Source organism: Gnatocerus cornutus, chromosome 2 (assembly GCF_029298725.1).
Source record: "Gnatocerus cornutus isolate USDA-ARS CGAHR chromosome 2, icGnaCorn1.1, whole genome shotgun sequence".
NCBI lineage: Eukaryota > Metazoa > Arthropoda > Insecta > Coleoptera > Tenebrionidae > Gnatocerus > Gnatocerus cornutus.
The window spans coordinates 18,653,462-18,677,338 of record NC_142234.1 but is presented as its reverse complement, the minus strand read 5'-3'; the positions used below and the strand labels follow the sequence as shown (position 1 = coordinate 18,677,338).

The 23,877-nt window shown below is 39.6% G+C and overlaps 1 protein-coding gene, 1 long non-coding RNA gene and 1 pseudogene across 3 annotated transcripts; 2 read left to right on the top strand and 1 right to left on the bottom strand.

Annotated features, from left to right (window-relative positions):
* Window positions 1-443: 443 nt before the first annotated feature.
* LanB2 (laminin subunit gamma-1) lies at window positions 444-23,849 on the top strand. Of its 2 annotated transcripts, XM_088050775.1 has the most exons (11): window positions 444-575; window positions 8,692-8,956; window positions 10,449-10,566; window positions 10,718-10,901; window positions 13,690-13,999; window positions 19,527-20,371; window positions 20,423-21,164; window positions 21,213-21,504; window positions 21,554-22,803; window positions 22,852-23,222; window positions 23,267-23,849. In XM_088050775.1, exons 1-11 carry the CDS (start codon window positions 444-446, stop codon window positions 23,606-23,608), a joined length of 4,851 nt encoding a protein of 1,616 aa, XP_087906901.1. In that variant the 3' UTR covers window positions 23,609-23,849. The 2 variants fall into 2 exon arrangements, with proteins under 2 accessions (XP_087906901.1, XP_087906902.1); XM_088050776.1 differs by lacking the exons at window positions 444-575; window positions 8,692-8,956; window positions 10,449-10,566; window positions 10,718-10,901; window positions 13,690-13,999 and adding an exon at window positions 16,818-17,287.
* On the bottom strand, window positions 11,083-11,661 carry LOC148179755 (dynein light chain Tctex-type 1 pseudogene; annotated as a pseudogene).
* Window positions 14,025-14,672, top strand: LOC148179754 (uncharacterized). Its single transcript, XR_015771777.1, has 2 exons — window positions 14,025-14,384; window positions 14,446-14,672. It is a non-coding gene; the product is annotated as an uncharacterized LOC148179754 (long non-coding RNA).
* Window positions 23,850-23,877: the final 28 nt, after the last annotated feature.

The window sequence follows — 23,877 nt, the reverse complement described above, 5'->3', positions numbered from 1 at the left end:
AATGTAAAAAACCGCGCCGAAACCTTATTGAATACAAAGTACCGTGGGTCCTCCCAATTCGGTCATCTCCGATAATCAGAGTCCGTTTCACCAGTCATCCACGAAAGCAGCCTTTCTCAGTCCTCGGGCCGATAAGAGCATGTTTAGATACCGGAAACTCGTCGGCATCGGCAGTAATTCGGGCCCTCCGGGAGTCTAGTCGGCGGGTGGCATTTTCCTAAATGCAGCCCTGTTCGGACGGAAAGTAATCTCCGCACAAGTGTTCAGTCTCCGCGGGCATCTGGAGCTCACACAACATCCGAGGAGAGCATTCTGTGCGGCGTCTGTGTAGTGTTGTGTCGTGGGACAAGAGTCGATGATGCGTGAGAGAAGACGTTGCGATTTGTGAAAAAAACCGCATCGATTATGACTCGCACTGTCGGAAACTTAAATTGAGAGGAAAAATGTGGTGTCAAGTGCCTTTGACTGTGTTTGTTCTGTGCGTTTTTGGACACAGTGGTGGTCAAGAAGTCGATATCACGCCGGTCATAGGCCGAAAAGGGACGAGGTGCTATGACAAGTTTAATAAGGCCCAGGTAAGGGAAGCTCGCTGGCGATTTGCGACAAGGCAGCGCACTGAACTTTACGATGTGATAGGTCTATAAATATGGATATTGTAAGTGCACTCCACTTACAAGAAGTGATAATTCACTTCAAGACGGGAAATATGATGAAAAGATCCGTAAAATTTAATTAAAGATTTTAATTAATTTTTTCATGCGTTTGGAACGAGCCACATTCAAATTACTGATGAGCTGATAAAGAATGTAAATGTTGAATTTGAGATAAAGTCTAAATTAAGAAACACAAACGTGGGTTTGTTCTTCCGTGATGAGTGAAATTTAAAACCAGACCGATTGGACCACGTCTTCAAAGATAACACTCCGTATCTCCAACGTTGTTAAATGGAACGACTGAAAAATATTATTTTACCTCGAGGAATTTTAACGGAAAATTTATTCAGTTCCCTGGACAATTACTGTTGAAAAATGTGTCCTTTTCGGTGAAAATGGGACCGTCACAGTGGGAGTGTAGGGCGAAATTCTCAGAAAAGCGCCTACTGGCGGCTCTCTTCTTTTGCGCTGACTCGAGATCCAACTCTGCAGCACTAGCGCAGAAATCCGAGATTGACAATATTTTTGCAAGTCAAGTTGATAACGCACCGCATTCTATAATGAATGAAATTTTATTGCGTTATCAGCGCCATAACTTATTTCACAATAGTCCATTCATTCGAAACTTGTTGGTGTAATAGTAATGGGGGCTTTGGAAAAGCGTTAAACGTCTGATTTGAATAATGAAATGTGTACGAAAGGAGTAATAAACGTTGGTTTAGTGTAAACTAACTTGTTTTGCTTTAGTTATCAGTGTATACTGGTTTAGCGCGTGTTTGCGGTATATAATACGATATTTTGTTGGAGAGGAGTAAAAAAGGTCGAAATCCTCGAGGCTGTATTAATTATTATAATATACTATGTAGTAGTAGTAGGAGTTTATTCAGGCTTTCTGGCCTTGAATGACTTTGCCAGGATTATAATAATTATGTGCATTTCATTCATTAGGAAAAACCGGCATTCAATCCAAGTGAAAGCCGTACCATAAATGACAAATCTAGTACCCTATTACGTTATTCAAATGATTGATGGGATGCGTAATAAGCAGATTTGTGCCATTAAATTCATTTTTAGAAACGTGCCACCACAATAAGAGACTTTAATTAATCCTTTGAAGTTGGTCGAATTATTTCCACAATTAACAAGTTTTTATTAGAGGCAGTAAAGTTTTAGTACCATCATGGAACACAAGAGACGGTGATGACTTTTGATCTCATTTTACTTTTAGATCAGAGAATGCAACAGTAATGAAAGCGGACCAAGAAACGGCACATTTTTCAATGGAATTTTGTAAATTTAAACTAATTTTAAATGAGCGTCAAAATTTTGGAGTTTTTATACTCAAATTTGGAGTTTCAATTTGTCATGTTTTTTGGCTCTCAGCTTCACGATTCTGGACTCTTCAGATTTCAAACTTATCAAATTTTAGTTTCTAAAAAAATTCAAGGACTTACGTATTCAGTTTAGTTTATTATTTTATTTTCCTAGATTATCACGTTCTAAAGTTCTCTAATTTTTTTAAAATGAGCTACGAGAATCAAAATTTTTCAGCTTATGGAAATACCTGAAAGTCCTTCATCTTAGAAATCTTATAATTTATATGAAAATTAAAAAGTGAAAATACAAGGGACAAAGACTATAAATCGAGTACTTTTAAAAGCCAGAAATTGGAAATTAACTTGATTTCTTAGGTCAAAAAAAAAAACAAAATTGGTCTCTTCTGATCTAGAAGATCGTAAATTGAGCTAAATTTCATTTTCGCTAGCTTGAAAGCTACCAAAATTGGTCCCAAGCAACTAAAAATTAGTAATCTGCCCAAAGTTGCCCCCTCTATCTGATGACCTAACTGCGCCCACAGCCATTTTCATTTCATATTTCATTATCGCATACGAATGACCATGAAAACTCCATCGCAGTTAGGACGTTAATTGTTTAGTCGGTGAAAATTTTATGTTTATGGCGTTTAGAAACATTGACCCAAGATGAACGAAAAAAATCTAATAACCGTTGTTACGGTTGTCTTTACTTAGCAAATAAATATCTATTTTTAATTTGAAACCGAGATAACACACAATGAAGCACTTAATAGATTTAATATTAAAGAAGATAAGCGTCACCACAGAAATTACGTATTGTGAATAAATAAATTTGTAATTTTAAATTAATGAATTTCTGCCATTTCAGGTGTGATAATTTACGACTCTTCATAAACACCTCGAATTCACACCAAATATAGAAAGGAGTTATTGGTTATTAATATGCGATGCAAATTATTAAAACAAACATTTCACAGGTTGGTGTAAGATATTTGCACAAAGCGATTTCGTAATGCGGTAGCTAATAAACTAATAATAAAAATAAAAATTGTGGAGGACAGAAGAGCTCTTTTATATTGCAGTCAAAACAGTGGGAGGGTATATAATTTTAATGGTGGTAAATTAAAAGCTCGGTGAAGTGTACAGCATGCAATCCAGTTAAGACAATAAAAGGAATTCAAATAGGGAGTGAGTAAAAACTTTTAAGCAACGACAATAAAAGCGAATGACTGGCGTTTTAATAGCACGTCAAGATCCAAGACAGTCTGTCGACTTTTGAACAGAAAATGAACTCATAAAACCTTTTGTACTACATATCTTAAATATCAAACAGATGTCGGTAGAGTCGTTCAATACGTCTCGAAAAAAGTCGGAACGTTTGTTATCCCATCACATGTGCTTCTCCTTCGCATTTAAATAGGGAGCTTTCGTTGGAGACGCAAAAATGACGTAGATGTGCAGTTACGAGAAACTTTAATGAGCCACGAACGAGGAAGAAGACTTTTGATTAATAGGCTGTTTCGATGATCTCTTTGAGGGCGCCGCTGTGCCATTAGTCGTTTTAGCGTGTTTGACTAAGTTTCGATGATGGTCGAGCTGATACGAAATTTCACCCAAAGATGGGCAACTTGTGATTTATCTGCATTAATTATTGATTAAGCGCTGGCGGGCGTGTTTGCATGTTCTTGAACTGGAGTTGCAACATTCTCCACGCCATGCGGTCTTCTTTGTGAAAATGCACATCTGTGGTTGAAGCGCTTCGGGCAATTTGCATGCCGAACTCAAACAAATTTTGTAAAAATTGGAGGTACGGCGCTTAGTCATACTTGGTCACGCCATGCAGACATTTGCAGGCTTCGGCGTTAGCCCAATTGTCCGTCTATTTGCATATTAGTTGTTTACTCGTTTTCTAATATAATTATCACTGTGTTAATTTATTCTCCGCTCACGCACCTCGTGTTCGTGATTGATCACTAGTGTAATACCATAGAATTAAGGAACCGCAAGGACTAATTAAAATAAACGCTCGTGGAGGTGGCGATTAATTAAATTATTTTCCAACTCAAATCTGTCTGTGGTTCACATTTAACTTTTGTTTTTCTTCATCTGTGTTGATTCGTACCACTTTGTTTGAATGTGAATTCAATTAGGGCCGCCCGCAGTGCGAGTCTGTGGGGCGTTGGAGTTGCGCCTATAAAAACAACTTACCCTCTCTTATATAAATTGATTCAAAGAAAAAAACGACCCATTTCCACACCAGGAATTGATATTTGATACCATTATGAACTGCTGAGTCTCCTACAACATGTTTTGATATGACATAATGTTAACATGTGAGCTCGAGTGGCATCCGTAATTTATTCGATATTGTGCTCTGAAGTCCTTTCTTTACTACATCTTCAACTTTTCTTGAGTTTGGTTAAGCCCCTTTCAGATGTCGCTCAGTGATTTAAGTGTGTTTTTGTACACCCATGTACTTAACTTGTCAGATTATAACTCATTTTTAAAGATGTTTGTAAGCTTCTTTATGTACCACCTCAAATTGATGGTAGCAACGCTTTTTGAGGGAGTAATTTTGATTTATGACCGACATAACATATTTTTAAGTATGACTGATTTTTAACAAATATTTACATTGGTATTCCGGTGCAGTTTCGAATCAATAACGGGAGGAATTTCCACCGCGTAAATTATTAAAAGTAAGTCATTACCTTCCACTTCACGTTTATTAAACGAAATCGTATACGACTAAAAAGAAGATAATGGAGATTTTAAGACAGACATGTGCAAACTATAGCCTGGAGGAAACTCCCGACTGAGACTGTAATTTACCGCCGCTTTTGATAAATTCATCCAATATTGTGAGGCAGCTGGGGCACAAAAAACGACTAAACGTGGTCTAAGTTGAACAAAAACGAAATCCAAAGTCACTGAAATCGAAGAGAAATTTTATTGGAACAGCCCAAAAAACGCAACAGGTTGAAAAATCTGTACCCATCCAACAAAGGACGTGAACGCTGATCTGATGACTATTAATACGTGCAATTAAATTCTAATGGTTTATGATGACGGGTTTCACTATTTATTAGCTGTATCGAAAGAAGACTTCGAAATATTCAAAGCGCCTCCAGCTCTATTATCATGTGAAAACTAATAGTAGTGATGCATCGATTTCGTCTACGAGATAATATAATGCAAAAGACGGGTTGAAAAACATTTCCAATAATTCTAAATCAATTTTTATCGTGATAATTTGAGTTCCTAGCACGAACCCCATGCCATTCACCTCGAGATTACAAAAAATGTTTACCAGTTTTATGGCCGTAATAACGCCGCTTATTTTTTGAATTAACAGCTTCCCAGCAGGACAAAACCAAAATATTTTGAATATTCCACCGTCGTTGTGGTTATCTCAATATCTATATCGTAGCAATTTATAACAACGTCGAAATTTGTACTTTGATGAATTTTAATTTGACAACTCCAGAATGTGTCTTTATAAATGACCATTGCCCGGACGACCACCTTTCGATTTTCCGGTCAATTTTCAGGGCGCCCCCAAACCCCTAAAGTGCCACTCGCTTGCGAGGTGCAGGTAAAGTAATTGAGCAATAATTCAGGTGTATGCACGTGCAGGGGTTTTTGACCTGCACCTGTATTCTTGTGGCTGTTACCGCATCGACCAGATGCACAAGATCTTCAGATGTGACATTTGGCATTTACTCAGATGCTCGCCGGAATTCGCGTTAGATTAACATATCCGGCTGAGGCGACGTTTTTGTCATACGGGAAAATTGATGACTATGATTAAATGTTGTTTTATATGATGATCAAGCAGTTATCAGGAACAAATGGAAATTGCAGACCAGGGGATGTCGGTAGAATGTTAATTTCGTCGAACGTAATTATGATCCTTCTTAGGTTGAGGCCTTCTGGAAGATTACAAAAAATATTACCACCAGTAGAATGTTAAATACAAGCAGTAAAAGAATTAGCCACGAGCGGCAGAGTTCCTAGAATTCTGATTTTTACCGTTTGGGTGGTCGTGATGGCGTAACTGTACACATTCTGGGCATACAAACCCTTTGATTGTAGAAGCTTGTAATAAATCAGACCGATAAAGTGGAGCTAATGGTAAACACCTTCGATTTCTTTGCAGCACTTTTCGCCGCCAACGTTGGGCGAACCAAGACGGTGAAATCGGTCGAAAATTCAGCCTGTCAATAATGGTCTTGAACGCTCGAGTACTTAAAGAATCTGACAAGGAAACACAGGAACATTTTGATTAATTCAATTATAAATTGATATAGGCACGCATAAATTTAATTTAATGGCTGGAGAACTAGATAAAAATCAACAAACGTGGAGATTAGTGTCTTTTCCAATACAAGTGCTTAAATTAAATGGTTACGAAAGCCCTGAAGAAGTTAATAACATAATTCTACTGCCAAATGGAAAATACATGTTTGAGTAGCACACACCAGTACGCCTACATCAAGAACAACACAGAAATAAAGCTACCGCAATCAAATTTAAAATTTTAATGCGTCCATTGGAATAAGCAAGCCTCTGGATAATCAAGACATAAAAACACGTTCCGAGTTACGTATTTAGCAATCGATTTCGATCTTATTCAAGATAAAATTTTCGTGTTTTTTTTGTGGTCGTCGAATTCAGAAAACGTCATTTTTATCCGGTACTTTATTACTAATTTACCGAGCATGTCTTCGCGCGACCGCCTGTTAATTAACTCGTTGCATTTATACAATTTTTTAAACAAGTTCATTAGACTTAATCAAAACGATCGGCTTCCAACTTAATGTTAAACAAATAAAACGAAAGTCAACGACCTTGTCCGCAACCGAATTATCTTACTATCGACGAATTCATGAATGAAGTTGGAAATTTACGCCAAGATGAGTCTCGATCTCGAGGCATAATTACAAAGAGGATCTGAGATGTGAGACGACTAAAGTGCCGATTGTGTTCTTATTTGACTTTTGTTTAACAGACCTTAAAATGTAATTCCTTTCATAAAACTCGCTTTACATGTAACGCCCACTTGCGCCGACAGGAGAAAGTTTAATTGGAAATTCTTGGAAAATATCCCATGTAACTTATGGTTTTTTCTCTTATTAAAGTCAACAGCGCGTTTTTCCTTTTTGAAGCCAGTTATAAAGTCAAGGTAACTCAAAATAACACCCAGCTTCCAATTTAAATTTAGACTGGACAGGACTGTAATCGGATAAAAGCAGAGCTATCATTGTCGCTGCTTAAATCCGTGAAAGCTTCTAATTGATTTTTCGTTATCTTACCATTAAATAAGACACGAACCGATCACGTTGAATAAAATGTGAGTCGTCTCCGGAAAAGGAGGCTTTCAAGAAAGGCTTTCAAAGGAGCCGTGCTTCTTGGACATTTAAATCTGCATCTATTTATGGGACAGATGTGTTTGTAGCTGTTCGTTTCTGTACTTACAACAAACTTGTTCCGTTTCGAAGGTTCAATCTATAAATAAGCAAAGGAAATGTTGGCAGCTACACAAATCAAAAGCTGAGAATATGTTCAACTAATGCTCGTAACTGTAACGTAACCATGTTAAATAAGGTGTAACTATTGACTGCAGTCGAGCGAACGAACTCGACGATGGGGCGGAAAATTTTTTGACTATTAGCGGGCACACCTTGGAGGAATAACCAGTTAGAAATTCCATATTTCTAAGTATCAGGAATTTTTATAAAGTATCCAATAATAAAATTGTTTTAAAAAATGTAGATAAAAAAAATATCTTCATCATATCCTAAATTTCAAAAATCTGAAGAATACAAAGAATCAAAGCATGTCAAAGAAATACAAACAAATTTAGCAAAAATATTCCAGTCAGGAAAACCAAACAAATCTCAGAATATTTTAGAGAATCAGGAAATAATACTTCCCAAACATGGCCTACACCTGACGTCCCCTGATTTCCTTGCGTTTTCGTAAAACTTTGATTTCTTCCTGATTTCGTCTCACCTCTCCTTATTTCCTTGTGATTGCGTCTAAATTCTTCTGATTTTCTTGTGATTTCGTCCAACTCGCTCCTTATTTCCTTGTGATTTCGCCTAAATTCCTCTAATTTCCTATTGATTGTCCCTGATGTCCTAATGATTTCCCCTGGTTTTATAGCGATTTCCTAACGATTTCTCCTGATTTCCTAAGGCTAATACACTAATTTCCCAGGCAGGTTACAACACCTTGTAGAGAATTGAGCGAGTCCACAGCATATGAGAGAACAAAAGAATCTAAAAATTGCTTCTTTGATGCTTAAAGACAACAGATAGATGACTACATATTATGTACAACTTATAAAATTTTCTATTGTTTAAGAAATATTTTTAGAGACTATTTAAATGATTATTGAAACTCACAACAATTTATTGCTGATTAATTTCAAATGATTTTTCTGAATCTTGAATCGCCACATTTCAAAAGTCACTTCTTAAATTACTCCCATGAAATATGGCCAACAATAAAAATGTTAATATTATGATCTTCGTCTTAGTCGGGGCTTTGAGAAATTAGATTTCCGATTTAGATAGGTGAAATAATCCCAAACTAGTTTAATGAGACGTTTAGTGGTCGTTTAAGCTCCCCGAAAAAGTTTTATGACTCTCTAGCTGCCGTTTTCTTTTTGTGTCATTAAATTTGATAACACTGTCTGAGATTGATTTTATTTCCAGAGATGTATACCTGAATTCGAGAATGCAGCTTTCAACGTTTTAATGGAGGCAACGAATACGTGCGGGGATCAGGGAAAAACGGAATATTGCGTGCAGTCCGGCGTCACGGGTCTCAGGAAGTCCTGCGAAGTTTGTTATCCTAATGATCATCACTCGAGGTACCTCACCGACTTCCACAATCAGGATCAGCCCACGTTTTGGCAGTCGGAGACGATGTTCGAGGGGATACAGTATCCGAACCAAGTCAATCTGACGCTCAGATTAGGTAAGACGGAATTTCTCTTGCAGGATCGGTGAGAAATGGAAGCTCTCTTTATTCATGCTCTTTTAGCCTTATAAAACAAACAATGCGCCGTCTTTTGTTTTGTGCAGCGGCTGTTCCCATATACGGAAGCATAACCATAACAGACATCTGAGAATTTAAAATGGGCCGTAAACATGTAGTGAATGTCCACATAATTTGTGCGGCCGTCATATAGCGCCGTTCGTGATGACGTGCAGACGACAACCTGCATTTCTTTCGGTTAGCATTTCCACGGTTTTTAGTCTGTGGCGCTTGGCACGCGACGAATGCGTTGACCGTATAAGGGAGCCGCTGACTTTTGTCGTCTACATTTTTATCGGTTCATCCGCGGATTGTAATTTGAAATTTTAGACTTTTATTACACCAAAAAGCAATGTTGGAAATTCCTTTGTGGGATTTTCTCACGCGAAAGCTGAGGCTCGCCTCCAGTGGCGGGACGAAGATGGGTATCGACGAACGGATGAAGAAATTATTTCATTTGCGCTTTCTGAGGAGGAGTTTGCAGGGATTTTATTTTTATTATCCTTTTGATGGGTTCATGACTTTACGACGTTTATTTTCTCATTGTTCTTGATTTCACGTGTTTAACATATGTTCAATTATACCATTCGACACAACCCATGCCTCGAAATGGACGCGGTAATTGGCTGCACAAGCGGAGAATTGTGGTAATAACAATAAAATAACGACAAACAACCAACTCAAATTTGGTGGTATTTTTTTGGTTTGTTTTATTGCGAAATTACACCGCATATATGGAAGGCGTCTTCAAGTAAATTGGATACATTTTTAAGCATCAAAAAGCTTACAAAAACGAGTATCATGTTAAAAAAAAATTAAGGAAAGTTTCTAATTTTTGCACAGGAAATCTTAAAAGACAAAATCGAAATTACCATGCCTGTGATTAAATCCGCAGATTATGTAATCCTACCCATCAATCGCCATCTGGTTTCCGCAAAGCTTTTTTATGTGAACATATGTTGTGTCTACAGTTTCCATTCTGTCCGATTTATTTGCCTAACGACTCGCCAAACCAACTTTATCTTTAATATTCGATCCATCGTGCAGCTTCTCACATATTTATTTATTCAAATGAAGACATGAACCCTTGAAAACAAAACCTTTTCTTCTCCTCAACTGCATGAAACACCTCTTATCTCCCAATATATCTAACAACGTTGTATTGCACGTCGATGGTATCAGCAACAAAGGCACTGAAAGTGCAATTTATTAGAAATAAATAGTGACAATTCAACGACTATTACGAGACCAATTCTGGCCCACGTATGTATGTCTGGCCGATCAAAAACGAGATTCTGATTTATGCTTCCTGCTGTTTTCTGCTACTATCGGGAATGTGGGTGTCTGACAAATCACGGTCTTCCTTTTACGCTGTCGCAAACACGGAGGGCCGATTTTATTCATTGATTGATTCAGCGACGATTTTTTGCAGGGAAGGCTTTCGACATCACGTACATTCGACTGTGGTTTTACTCGCCCCGACCTGAGAGCTTTGCTATTTTCAAGAAGACGTACGCGGACTCGCCATGGGTGCCCTACCAGTATTACAGGTAAAAGTCGATTTTACTCTGATGGAGTGGATCAAATTAAAGTTGCGGAATTAATTATTCTCTGTCAGACAGAAATGGTCTTGTGCCAGTCACGAAAAATTAATGAACTCCTCTGAGTATGCAACACAACTAACATTGGTGTTTCCAACAGCGCAACATGTCGAGACACCTACTTTCTTCCGGACACCGAGCACACGACGAGAGGTGAAGAGACAAGGGCTCTTTGCACTTCCATCTACTCGGATATTTCACCTCTTCGTGGTGGAAACGTCGCTTTTTCCTCGTTGGAAGGCAGACCATCGGCGTATAACTTTGATGCCAGTCCCGATCTTCAGGTAGAGTCTAAATTATTGTTATTATGGCGCGGCTAATGCTGGTAAATGGCCCGTTATTATGCTTCCAAATCTATTAGAGTCGATCGGAGGAAATGAGTGTGTCTAGCTGAGAAAATTGGAGTTTTATTGCTGACCACCCAGCTTCTGCAATTCGAAGAGGACTCGGCAGAAATAATTGGATAGCAGCTCATATAAAATTTATTGACAATTCACCCGGAATTAAATCGCAAGTCCGAAAACAGTGACGATGCAATACATGGTCTTATTTTCCCACCTAACAGTACACGTGCCATCAGTAGTGCTATCCCAGTAACAAGAACTGGCGGTGTGCAAACCAGCCCCTGTCTTTTGCATAATAGAACAAGTCACCACGTACTTGAAGTTCTTCTTCAACTTACTCAAAGCACTTAAACACTGTTCTGAAACTCTAGCACTCCACTGATTAACTTTATCCATTTCATACGTCGACCCCGTGAGAAGAGAATCAATTGTATCTTTAACAATTTTCTGGACATCGTCGGTCACAAACTGGTCATCATCATCCATCTTGAGGGAATTTTGAAAGGGTTGCTCGTTTTCTGACAGTTCAATTTTGTTTTGAAACATGCCGATCGGATTGTACTGCAATGTTATTTGTTCGTGTCTTGACGCGAAATGAAGCCCCAAAGAAGTGCTTTAGGGTAATAATTTCTGGTAAAGTTAGAAACGCGTTGGGGGCTCACACGCGATGTTGATGTTTGTTTAGCGGTTACTATTCCGAAATACCTCCCTGGCTTGGTATGCAAACTAATTAATTATTCGGCTTGGGGTTTGGGCGCAGAAGCGTTATTATAATAGAGCATTATAATTCTTAAGAAAAAAACCGATGAACGTATGAAAAGAAAATCGATGTTGTGCCAGGCGTTTCGTGGCTCCTTTTAGAAAAACTTTGGGATGGGATGCTAGGAGGCCTTTTAATGCGTTTGTGGAATGGTTTGACAGTATTTCGTGTCGGGATAATTTATTGCTTTAGTTTTTGGCGCGGGGGGAAATTGTATGTGAAATCGATATTTTTTATGGTGTGTTTTGGGAGAATTGGTCGATGCAGGTGTGTATTGCTGGTTGCAGTCGTGTGTATGTAGGGTTGACTACATACGAAGCTCTCCTGAAAATGAAGAGTGAACTGGAAGCTGCACACATTCAAATCACTTTCCGTTTTCCAAAGGAGGAATAAATTTTCTACATAATTTTTAAAAACGTACAAAAGATTGCAAAAAATTCAGAGAGTCCACAAAATAATCAAAAGAACCTAAAGAAATCCAAATTGAGAATCAGGACCCAATTTGAGGAGAGATTTTAAAATATTAGAAGATTTAAGGAATTTATTTAGAGCATCTGGACGGTCCAAAGAATTCCAATGATCGAAAATAGCTTTTTTTAGTTTTATATTTGCTCCCCACTGAAGTGGTTTTTGAGCCCTAATAAAATAGGATTATTGGATTTTTTTATAGGATCCAAAATTTTCAAACAAATTCCGAATTGATTGTGTTTTGACTTTTTACATTTTAATTTGCAACTTGCAATTGAAATTGCATCATTTATTTATTGCACATATTTTATAAAGATTTTACAAAGAATTTATAAATCGAAAGAATTGAAGAGAATTTCGAACAAACAGAAAGGCCAAAATAACTTGAAAAGCGAAATTACTCCAAATTCAAGAATCGAAAAAACCTGATGATTTCAGTTTAAATTCTCGATTTTTTGAACTCGTTTGCATGTTTTCCGCTCTTTAATTATAAATGTATCGATATTACTTTAGAAAGAAACGAGTTGTGCAGAATTTCCGCATTTCAAAGGAAATCTAGTGAATTACTTAGTGGTAACAGAGTAAAATATTCTAAGCATCTCTTACAGTTTACCTTCATCTAAATAAATACAGGGCGAATAGTTCGACTATTTATTACTTCCTCGAGCAATCGGAGGATGTCGTAAAATAATTATTGCCGGGTCTTCAGTATATAATTTTAATAACACTCCCAGTTCAATATTGATTCTCAGAGTTGCATCAATTACAATAATACCTCCATTAAAGACCATAATTTGTACACAAATAAATACCAGAACTAATTCAATTCTGGAATTTATTAATAGCGCTAGCAAATACTATGACTGTGAAATGTGAAGTGAGTGGATAATCAACTCATTTTAAAAATAAATTTAATTGTACTATGTAATTTCCAATTAGTTCTATTTTACTCTGTAATTATTCCGTTTAATACGTCTTAGAATGATTGATAAGATAATTTCAAACCTACCAATTTCTTTCACGGACCAGGAACTGGTATACAAAAAACAGAAATTTGAAATTAGCGTAATTACGGTAAATCTCCCGGGCATTATTACGAGTAGTTTCGTTTAGAATTAATTCATTTTGATGGTGGGTTTATTATGTATCATCGAAATTATTTTAAATTAGATAATTCCAGACTTCCTCGAACGGAGAGTTCGGCACGTCCAATTTCTAAATTAACTGTAGATAAATCAAAAACTGTTGCTTTTTGATTGGACTTGAGGTTAGAGATCAGACAAGCCTGCAGCACGTGTAAATAAAAAATTCACTCTCTACAGGTAAACATTAATCCTGCCCTTAATCTTCTGGTATTACCTCGGAGCCATTACCATATTAACTCTGCATATAAAATCGCCTTGATGTCACTCCAGTCTATAATTACACGGTCTATTTTACAAGCTTGACCTCAGAATAAAGAAGCTGTTTACGCATTCTAACTCCTCTATTATGTTGCAGGAATGGGTTACTGCCACGGACATTATGATAACACTCTACCGTCTCAACACCTTTGGTGATGAACTCTTTGGAGATCAACAAGTGTTACGGTCTTATTTCTACGCCATTGGCGATGTGGCTGTGGGTGCAAGGTGCAAGTGCAACGGTCACGCTTCCGAATGTATTACTTCAACCGGAGTCGATGGCTCCAGAAGAAGGGTGTGTAAATGTGAGCACAACACTGCTGGTCCAGACTGTAATGAGTGTTTACCGTTTTATAATGATGCTCCATGGAAAAGGGCTACTGCAAAAGATGCGCACGAATGTAAACGTGAGTAATCATCGCAAGGAAAAAAACGTAATTGTTTCTAATAATCCAATCAGAGAGCGTGTAATTGAGCGTAATTATTGTTTCATTATCGTTATGTTTATGAGCATGCTGCTTTGCAAAGCAAAACTGCCTTATTAGCGAGATCAGTTATCGGCGGTTTAGTGTGGGTGAATTTTATTTACTTATCTGATCAGGGAGAGAGCGAATTTTTGGAGAGTTTCAGTCACACAAGATGCTCATGTCGTGACAGAAAAAGCACAAAGAACAAACAATATAACGAAACAAGGGTTAAGTGGAGACAGGACAAAAACAGGTTGAAATGTGATAATTATATGAGTGGAAGCAGCAGGATTATAAAAAATGGAACTTGAAAACACGCAAACACGTACGAAGTGGCAAAAAGAAAAAGGGGAAGACTTTTCGAAACTAAATTTAGCATCTTTTAGAACGACGATACGTGCAAATTGAGTTCACGAATTTCCAATGCTGATAACTTTTTTCTAGCTCAACGAATTTACAATATTTAAATGATGACAGGAACCATTAATTCAAGGTTTATTAATTACAGTTTTTTCTCCATTTTCGTGATGGATGTACGTGTCCAAACCTGTTACCTGTTGCTTGAGTTTATAAGAAAGATTTACTGCAAATATGAATTTAAGTGACTTATCAATTCGAGCGCGTTTATTTAGTTTCACTTTTTTATTGTCGCGTGAAATATAACTTGTAAACTTTCATGAATTAATCATGAGAACGACTTGAACCGAAAAAGTGTAGCTATTGATACAGATTCACAATAGCTACCTGTCAGTGGGAGGCTGCTTCAAAGCCGTCGCCAACATTATATTTACCGGAATGCCGGCGCCGGCCCATTTTCGGTCATATTTTTACGAGACTCATAAAGTAATTGGCTACGTAAAACACTCTCTTTGCCATTATCACGATTTTGAGCACATGACAGGCTTTTGCAGCGTCTGTAGTTTAATTTTCTTCAGTCGTAAAAAAAGCATAAACCTCACAGGATGAGCCGCAGTTAAAGCATCATATTGTATTTCAATCAAAGTATCCTTTTGTTGAAGACTCTAAATGAAGGAGTTGGGTAATAATTTTCTTTAGTGGTCGGCGGCGAAGACGTGTGTAAAGCTGAGTTCTATAGAAGCGAAAACTCCGATTACTAGTTGCTCCAGGTCTTCTCCATAAACAGAAAGGTGAACGGTCTGTCCGCTAAAGCCATTTTACAACAATACCGACAATACCCACTTTAAAAGGCTACAAATCGTGCTAATTGCCTCTTTTATCTGAATGCTAATTATGCGAAAGTTTCTATAAACTGAATTTATTGGCGTGCTTTAATTGACGTGAGTTGTAGTTTCAGGGCTCATTTAGCGATCGGCGCTGTAAAATTAAGCAGGTACACACTTACAAGAGCAAAAGAATGCGGAGGAAATTTCATTGTTTCAGCTCTCCGGATTACAGCAAACGAGGCTCAGTTTCACAATTAATTTACTTTGATCCGTCTCCAATATTCTTAGATAGACTGTCTCAGCACTTTTTGTTTACAACCGAAATGGTCATCTTCGATGATACGATCACAATGGCAGACATTCACAAAAAGAAAGAATGTTATCATTAACAAAATGCGGTACCAAATCGTAACATGATGTCGGTGAAAAACTCGAACAAAGAACCACATGTTGGAGACTTTTCCAAAAATGCTCACCAGTCACGAATGTGCTGTTGCATAATATTCCCATTATATAAAACAGCTAAATGGTGCTTCATTAATTACCAGCAGGTAGCACATAGCGGCATTTAATGTCATGCTTTGGCTCAAGCACATTCGTCAATGCTGGCTGTTTCATACGTACAAGAAATTTTAATATCGCATTAAAAATCCCTGCGTTTGAGTTCCGCATTCTAAAAAAATGTGGTAATTAAATAAATAAATACCTTGCTTGTAAGAGGAAGAAATTACTTTTGGTTCTTTAGATTTCTGACTTTTTTGCTTGAAATTTCCCCACCTGATTCAGCTTCTTTGGATTCTTCTTGAATTAGTGTCCTTAGCTCTTCGAGACTCTTCAGTCATTAATTTCTTTGTGTTAATACGATAAAATCCGCACATTACTTCTTGACAAGAACTTATTCGCTGGAGTCATTTTCAAATCATCGTTAAGACTAATAACTATTCTCTGTACAACCATAAAATTTTACGAGAATGGAAATAACTTATTCACTTCCTACAAAGTGAGCTTTTCACCTCCTAGACCCAATTCCGTGCCGCTTCGGACAAAAAACTCGGACCAAATCTTTCAGCTGAGATTAGCAACTCTGTTGGATCAAAGAGTAATCAATCAACAGTGGAAACGTAACAGTTTTTCCGTACCTCTAATCACCAATAATCGATACATATCTTCAGCTCCCGCAGTGTCTGGAGGAGTCCTCATGTTTAATTTTCCAGCAACCATGTTACACTTTCGCCCAAAGTCGGAGGTCCGATTTGAAATTTAAATTACACCTATTAGAATTGTGAACGATTAATCAGATCTCGCGCTACCGTTCCACTGCACAGATCTTTTGCTTAACAAATTTCGTACGGATTAAAAATCCCACGCTTCTTTGAACCCGTCGATTTCAATTTAAAATTAATAACAATCATTTCTCGCAACGTTGCAATCAGGTAATGACAGAGCCGCGTAAGCGGCTTGCTATTGACCTGTCATTCAATCAAAAAATCACCGAGGGAACCACAATGAGTTAAATGGTGCGCTTATTACTTAAGACAGAGGTGACATATTGATGGTGAGCGCACCGAAGACTAGTTGGTGGACCGCAGCTCACCGTGAGTCAGTGTTTGTCGGCTGTCGTGTTCACGTCGATAGCGTGTTTTAGTGCACTTCTTTGATGTTGAGTGATATAATTGCACACGTTCATGGACAAATATGTGTTTTTCGTCTTCTTGTGGGGTCGTCTTCATGAACCCCTCCGAAGACATCCTTTGATTTTTTTGTCGTCAGAGACATGTGCCGATCCGGTCCGGTAAATTAAATCATTTGATCCGATTATAAATATAAAGCGGCTGATTTGAATACTCGGTGTTAAGCGTTCTTGGCAGGTGACATGGACAGTTATCAAAATCGTAAAAATCATGAAAATGAGCGACAATAAAAATTAGTGATGTTTTTGTAAAGTGTGGCGAAATGATCCGGAAATTCCTCGTGTTGGTCTTGACGGTGTCGGTAGCCCAAAGCACCCACTGGGATGGAGTTAGACCTTGGTTTTCTGGCTCACGTAAGTGGAATCGTCAGTTGGCAAGCGCTTTCTAACCCTGTGATTATTCCAAACAATGAACTAGGAGCTTTACCATGATCCATATATGAGCATCACACGTCATAACCCATCAAACCCACAATTTATTTACTGAATCCTTCAGACTACAGGCGCCGGGTTCAACTGCTCTTCTCCATAAACAGCAGCGATTTTAAAATGTGAAAAATGGGCTCATTTGGTTCTCAGTTACGTGACCCGTTTAAGAACGAGTTGAGCACAAACAAAAACTAATAAACCCGAGGTATTAATTACGAAATTATCGGAATGGTTTCCCAGTTGACAGATTTCGAGGGCAGTTTTGTCGTGCAAATTGGATCGAATCGCTCGATTAATTCGATGGTTAATTGACAGTTAGAAGACATGTGACGAGTCATTGACAGGCCGTTGCTTCTAGCCCATGAGAACTCTCCTTGTTACATACACGCGGTAGCCTAGCGCCGCTGCATTGTCCACAACATTCTTCTCGGTATGGCTTTTCGCATTTCACCACGCTAATGATGTCGCTTTTTGGAGCATATACCTTATAAGACCGGGCGGACCTTTGAGGCCTCGCCAGTGAATTGTATTCGCATGGTCAATGCAGCTATCGCTTACGCCATCATTAAAATCTCTTCAGCCGATCGATTCATCCACCCACGATTATTTTGCACGTTGTTTCAAGCTGTGGAGGGACTATAATTTGCATTTTTATTGTGTTTTGATTTTAGAATAGGTCGTTTCTTCGCGGACTCCTCTCCAGATGTTCAGCGAGGTGGTTTTTTCTATTTAATTGTTGTTTTCGGTTCGAACAAGATGGAATTACCATATTCAAGCTCGCATTATTGCTGATGCAGGTATTAAGTCAAGCACTTAAACGGACGATAAACGAAGACGACCTGCCACACCTGAAAATGCATTTGGAATTAACCATTGCTGTCAATCAGGAATATCCGTAAAGGCGAGATATCTGTCCACGGCCGTTATTAATAGGATGGTTGAGATAAATTATGGAGAAAGTGGGAAATCGGACAATCTTAGGATATTTCTTATCTATCATCGCTGGACATGCTTTTTACGAGCGCGCATACCAGAGACTAAGTGTGATAATTTGGATTAACTAATTGGGATCAGTTTTAAGATGGAGTCGCTCCAACGACTTTTGCATGCATTGTTCCATTGTTTATCGGTGAAATATGTAATCCAAATCCTTTCTCTATCGCTGGTGATGATCGAGATATATCTACACATGCTCCAAGATTTGTAGACACGGTTTTCTTACCATCTCGGGCTCTGTATTTTGTCTTGAGATAGTCTCGAGATGCTTGTTATAAATGAGCACAGCACGATACCTTTTTTATATGAACAGTTTCCCGAACTCTCGCAGCGTGATGACCTGTTACTGGATTTAATACACTGATATACTGATATATTTATGTATACATCTGTATAATTAGCCCAGACACATCGTTTTGGTTCCGATTTTACAACCGACACTTATTACTATATTTCCTTCTTTGGTATTCCAACTCTTACAATAACGAAGGAAAAACTAGACGCTGAGAATTTTCGACTTATCTCTCCAATAGATTATTAATGTGAGTTAATGGGTTAAGCACTTATACGTTTGTTGGGCGGACCCAGGATGGCCCATCACGTCTGGAGCCGCTCCCACGACCGTGTGGCCCACGCAGTAATGTTTCAATTCCGCCAAGACATAGAGCTTGTACCTGTCTTAAACTTCGTCATAAACATTACACGAAAAGCCCCCAGAACGCCCATTTATTAAACCAAGCATGTTATCTGGGGTTATTATGCTTAAATCGCTTTATTGCAGTTCTTCGGCCAACAGCGAGGGATGCAGCGAAAAAATCTGTGACCAAAAGGAGCCTTTAATTGTGCCGTTTTTAAGCAGAAATTCGCATCAAATTTTGTGTCAAAATTTTTGAGAGGCAGGCCCAACCTGCCATGAACAAATAACTGTCAAACGCGACTCGAACCGACTGTAGTTAAATCCTCATTAAACCTCTTCCAATTAATCGACCGGTAATGTAATTCCTCCGGGTATTTCTCGGCAACTGTTACAACTGAACAAAGCCTGAGGAATGCCCGCGCTAAAATGGCACCGCTTTGTGCAATTTGCTCATATTTCACGTTATGAAACCAATGAATTCTTAAAATTGCCACAGCTTGTAAGTCGCGTACTCATGTGATTTATTTCCAGAATGCAACTGCAACGGGTTTTCTAATAGATGCTACTATGACGAAGAGCTTTACCGACTGACCGGCCACGGAGGCCACTGCTTGGATTGTACTGCTAATCGCGATGGTCCCAACTGCGAGCGTTGTCGCGAAAAGTACTACATGCGTGAAGACGGCTACTGCATCGCCTGCGAGTGTAACGAAATCGGATCTCGAAGTCCCCAGTGCAACTCCGAAGGAAAGTGCCAATGCAAACCTGGCGTAACTGGGGAAAAATGCGACAGATGCGCTGTTAATCACTACGACTTTGGTCCGAACGGATGCAAGAGCTGCGGGTGTTTGGAACCGGGCTCTGCTGATAACCAACCTAATTGTGATCCTTACACGGGGACGTGTTACTGTAAAGAGAATGTTGAAGGGAAGAGATGCAGAGAGTGCAAGCCTGGCTTCTTCAATCTGAATTTGGAGGATAAATTCGGGTGCACTCCTTGCTTCTGTTACGGGCACTCGTCGCAGTGTATGTCGGCAAGGGGGTACGCGAAGTTCCAGATTGAATCGGTTTTTACGAAGAATCTAGAGAGGTGGCATGCCGAAGACGAAAATCGAAGAAGTGTCGCTATAAAGCACGTGCCTCTTGCTCACAGCATTAGCGCGTCAGCTCAAGGAGAAGAAGCGATTTATTTCGTTGCGCCCGATCGGTATCTCGGGGATCAAAGAGCTTCGTACAACCATCTTCTTCAGTTCAAGCTCCGAATTGGGGATTACGATAGACCCATACCCACAGCCACCGACATTATTTTAGAAGGAGGAGGTGTCTCTGTCACCAACACAATCTTCGCACAACAGAATAAAATCCCTGGAAACGTCGTAAGTTCGTTTTTTACAAACTGTTAATGTGTTCAATTCTTTCATTTCAAGGTGCAAGATTACACCTTCCGCCTCCACGAGAACCCTAATTACGGCTGGCAGCCGCGCCTTTCCGCAAGAGCCTTCATGTCTATCCTCACCAACTTAACTTCGCTCAAGATCCGAGCGACTTACTCTCCCCAAGGCAGCGGTTTCTTAGACGATGTCAGATTGGAAACCGCCGCGAGAGGCATAGCCGGTAATCCAGCCCTTTGGGTCGAACAGTGTGAATGTCCCCCAGGTTACGTCGGCCAATTTTGCGAATCTTGCGCTCCTGGATTCAGACACTCTCCGTCGCTTGGGGGGCCCTTCATGCCTTGTATACCGTGTGATTGCAACAAACATGCCGACATTTGCGACTCCGAGACTGGACGATGTATCTGTCAACATAACACGGCTGGGGACAACTGCGAGTTGTGTGCAAGAGGTTATTACGGAAACGCTCTTGGTGGTACTACGAATGATTGCCAACCTTGCGGATGTCCCAATGGTGGCGCTTGTATTCAAGTGGACGAAGACATCATCATGTGTACTGAGTGTCCTGTTGGTTACACAGGCCATAGGTGTGACTCTTGCTCGGACGGGTACTTCGGAGACCCAACGGGACGGTTCGGACCATCTACTCCTTGTACACAATGCGATTGCAACTTAAATATCGATCCTAACGGAATTGGGAACTGTAACACGACCACTGGAGAGTGCTTAAAGTGTGTTCATAACACCGGAGGACCAAAGTGCGAAGAATGTTTACCAGGTACGCAAGCACGAGAAGTTTAAACTTAACAATAACGCATTTTTTTAGGATACTACGGAAACGCGCTGGCTCTTCCAAAAGGTGACTGCCAGTCCTGTCAGTGTGATCCTATCGGCACCGAACCCACCAATAATGGAGTTCTTAGATGCGATCGTATCACAGGTTCCTGTCACTGCAAAGCTCACGTTATTGGTAAAAACTGCGACCAATGTGAAGATGGCTACTACAACCTCCGAAGTGGTGAAGGATGTCACTCCTGTTTCTGCGACCCCATTGGTTCTTACAACCAAACGTGTAACTTTTACACGGGCCAGTGTTTCTGCAGACCGGGAACTACAGGGTATGTTGTCACCACACGTCGCGTCGGATCTAATTCTTCATTTCCACAGGTTGAGATGTGACCACTGCGAGGCCCGCAAGTACGGATTCTCCACGGAAGGTTGCAAAGAGTGCGAATGCGACAAAATCGGCTCCAGAGACCTTCAGTGTGATGCTTCTGGTCAGTGTCCGTGCTTGGATAACGTGGAAGGCCGGAGATGTGATCGTTGTAAAGAAAACAAGTACGATAGACAACGCGGCTGTGTTGACTGTCCAGACTGCTACAATCTCGTCCAAGACGCATCGAGAGAACACCAAGAAAAACTAACAAAACTTGGAGAGATCCTCGATGAAATCGAAAGACGTCCCACGGTGATCGACGATGACGAGTTTCCAGATGAGCTGAAGAAGCTCCAGAACAGCGTAACAGTCTTTTATGAAAAGGTGAAACACGCGACTGGAGAGAATAGCATCATCCAACAAGTCCAAGACATCAGAAAAAGAGAAAAGGAGATTTCTCGGACGTTGTCAGGGATAGACGAGAATGTCTTTTTGGCGAACGACAAAGCGATGGACGCTGAGCACAACATTGAAAACACCGACACTGTTCTTGACGAGATTGAAGAAAAGTTAAACGAAGCCTTCGACAACTTGGACACTCAGGGACGGAAAGCGATGGAGAGTGCCTGGAAGCGCGCTCAAATCGTCGGACAACAATCCGATCGAATGACACAAATTGCGCATGAAGCTCGGGAAATTGCAGACAAGTTGGACAAAGATGCGGATACTTTAACACGTAAAGCTAACGAGGCGAAGAATAAATCAATTGAAGCGTACGAAACTGCTAAAAATGCTATTACGAAACAAACCAACCTCAACGAGGAAGAGAGGCAACTGCGTACGGAACTTCTCAACACTGAAATGAAACTCAATAGAACCATTGAGTGGACGCAAGAAGTCAGCGACAAAGCCGAAGAGACAAAGAAGAACGCTTTGGCGTTGTTAAACGAAGTCAACAATTTGATTATTCCTTCTATTGACATTCCTGAACTCAAATCTAGAGCCAGAGACATTAGATTCGAAGCTGACAGGCTTAACAACGAAACGGAGAGAATCATAGAAGCAAACGCGAATCTGCTGGACGACATCGGGGAGCAACTGTTTAATGGCCGCGACCAGTTGGATAAAGCGCGGTCTCAAGAGGACGAAACGAGCGAGCTCTTACAGGAGATCCATTTGTATAAAACTCAAGCTGAAGCTGCTGTTAAGATGGGTAACGACATCTTAAACTCCACCAAAGAGACGTACAAAATTCTAACACGTGAGTTTTATCTTTTTTCTTTCCGGTAAATTGTAATTTTCTCCACAGATTTCGATAAGCAAATCCAAGACAGTCGGGCAGAATCCGAGAAAGCGCTGAAGGAAATCGACAATATCAGAGACATAATAAACGAGGCTGTCGACAAAGCTGCCGAAGGAGCCACCACACTGGAAGAAGCCAAAGTGAACGCCGACGAGGCCTTACAGAAGGCCAACGAGGCCAACAGCCTGGCGAAAAATGCTTCTGCCAACGCTGAAAACATCAAGAACGACGCCGATCTTCTCTATCGCAACGCGACTAGCTTGAGCGAAGAAGCAGAGTTGATGGCCGGTCGAGTGGAAGCCACGGAAGGTGCTTTGAAAACACTTTTACAAGATACCAAATCTAACGAGACGCTTATAAACCATGCCAAAGAAAAGGTGAGTTTTGGAGTGTTGAAACGCGGTTTTTACTAGATTTTTAGGTTGGACGAGCTGGGAAAGAAACCGAAGAGGTGTCAAAGAAAGTGAGCGATTTGACGAAGAATGTCCAAAGTATTTTAACAGAACTGGGAAATTTACCTCAAATTGATGACGACGAACTCAACATGTTGGAAGTTGAACTGCGAAAGGCTGAACGTCGCGTCAGTGAAGCCAAACTGGATGACAAACTGAATGACCTTAGAACGCAACAAAAGTCACAAAATGATTTGATCAATTTCTATAAAACTGAGATTGATCGGCTTCAGAAGGAAGTCGAGAACGTGGAGCAAATCGCGAATTCCCTTCCTAGTGAGTGCTTCAAGAGAGTCGAACTGGAGCCGTAACTTTTCAAAATACTTATTATTCTCTATTAGATTTTAGTTCTATAGTGTATTTTCTCATAGATTTTAATACCAAAGATTCAATCACATGTTTAGTTGTAAGACTATTTTTATTTAGTGTATAAAAGGCAATTTGTATGTTTTATTTACTGCCATATTTTGTGTTCTGAAGACATGTTAAGTATACTCAATTGATCGTTGTAAATATTGTGCATAATTGGGAACAATAAATATCATTTTGATACGCCCTTGTATTTCTTCACCTTTATCAG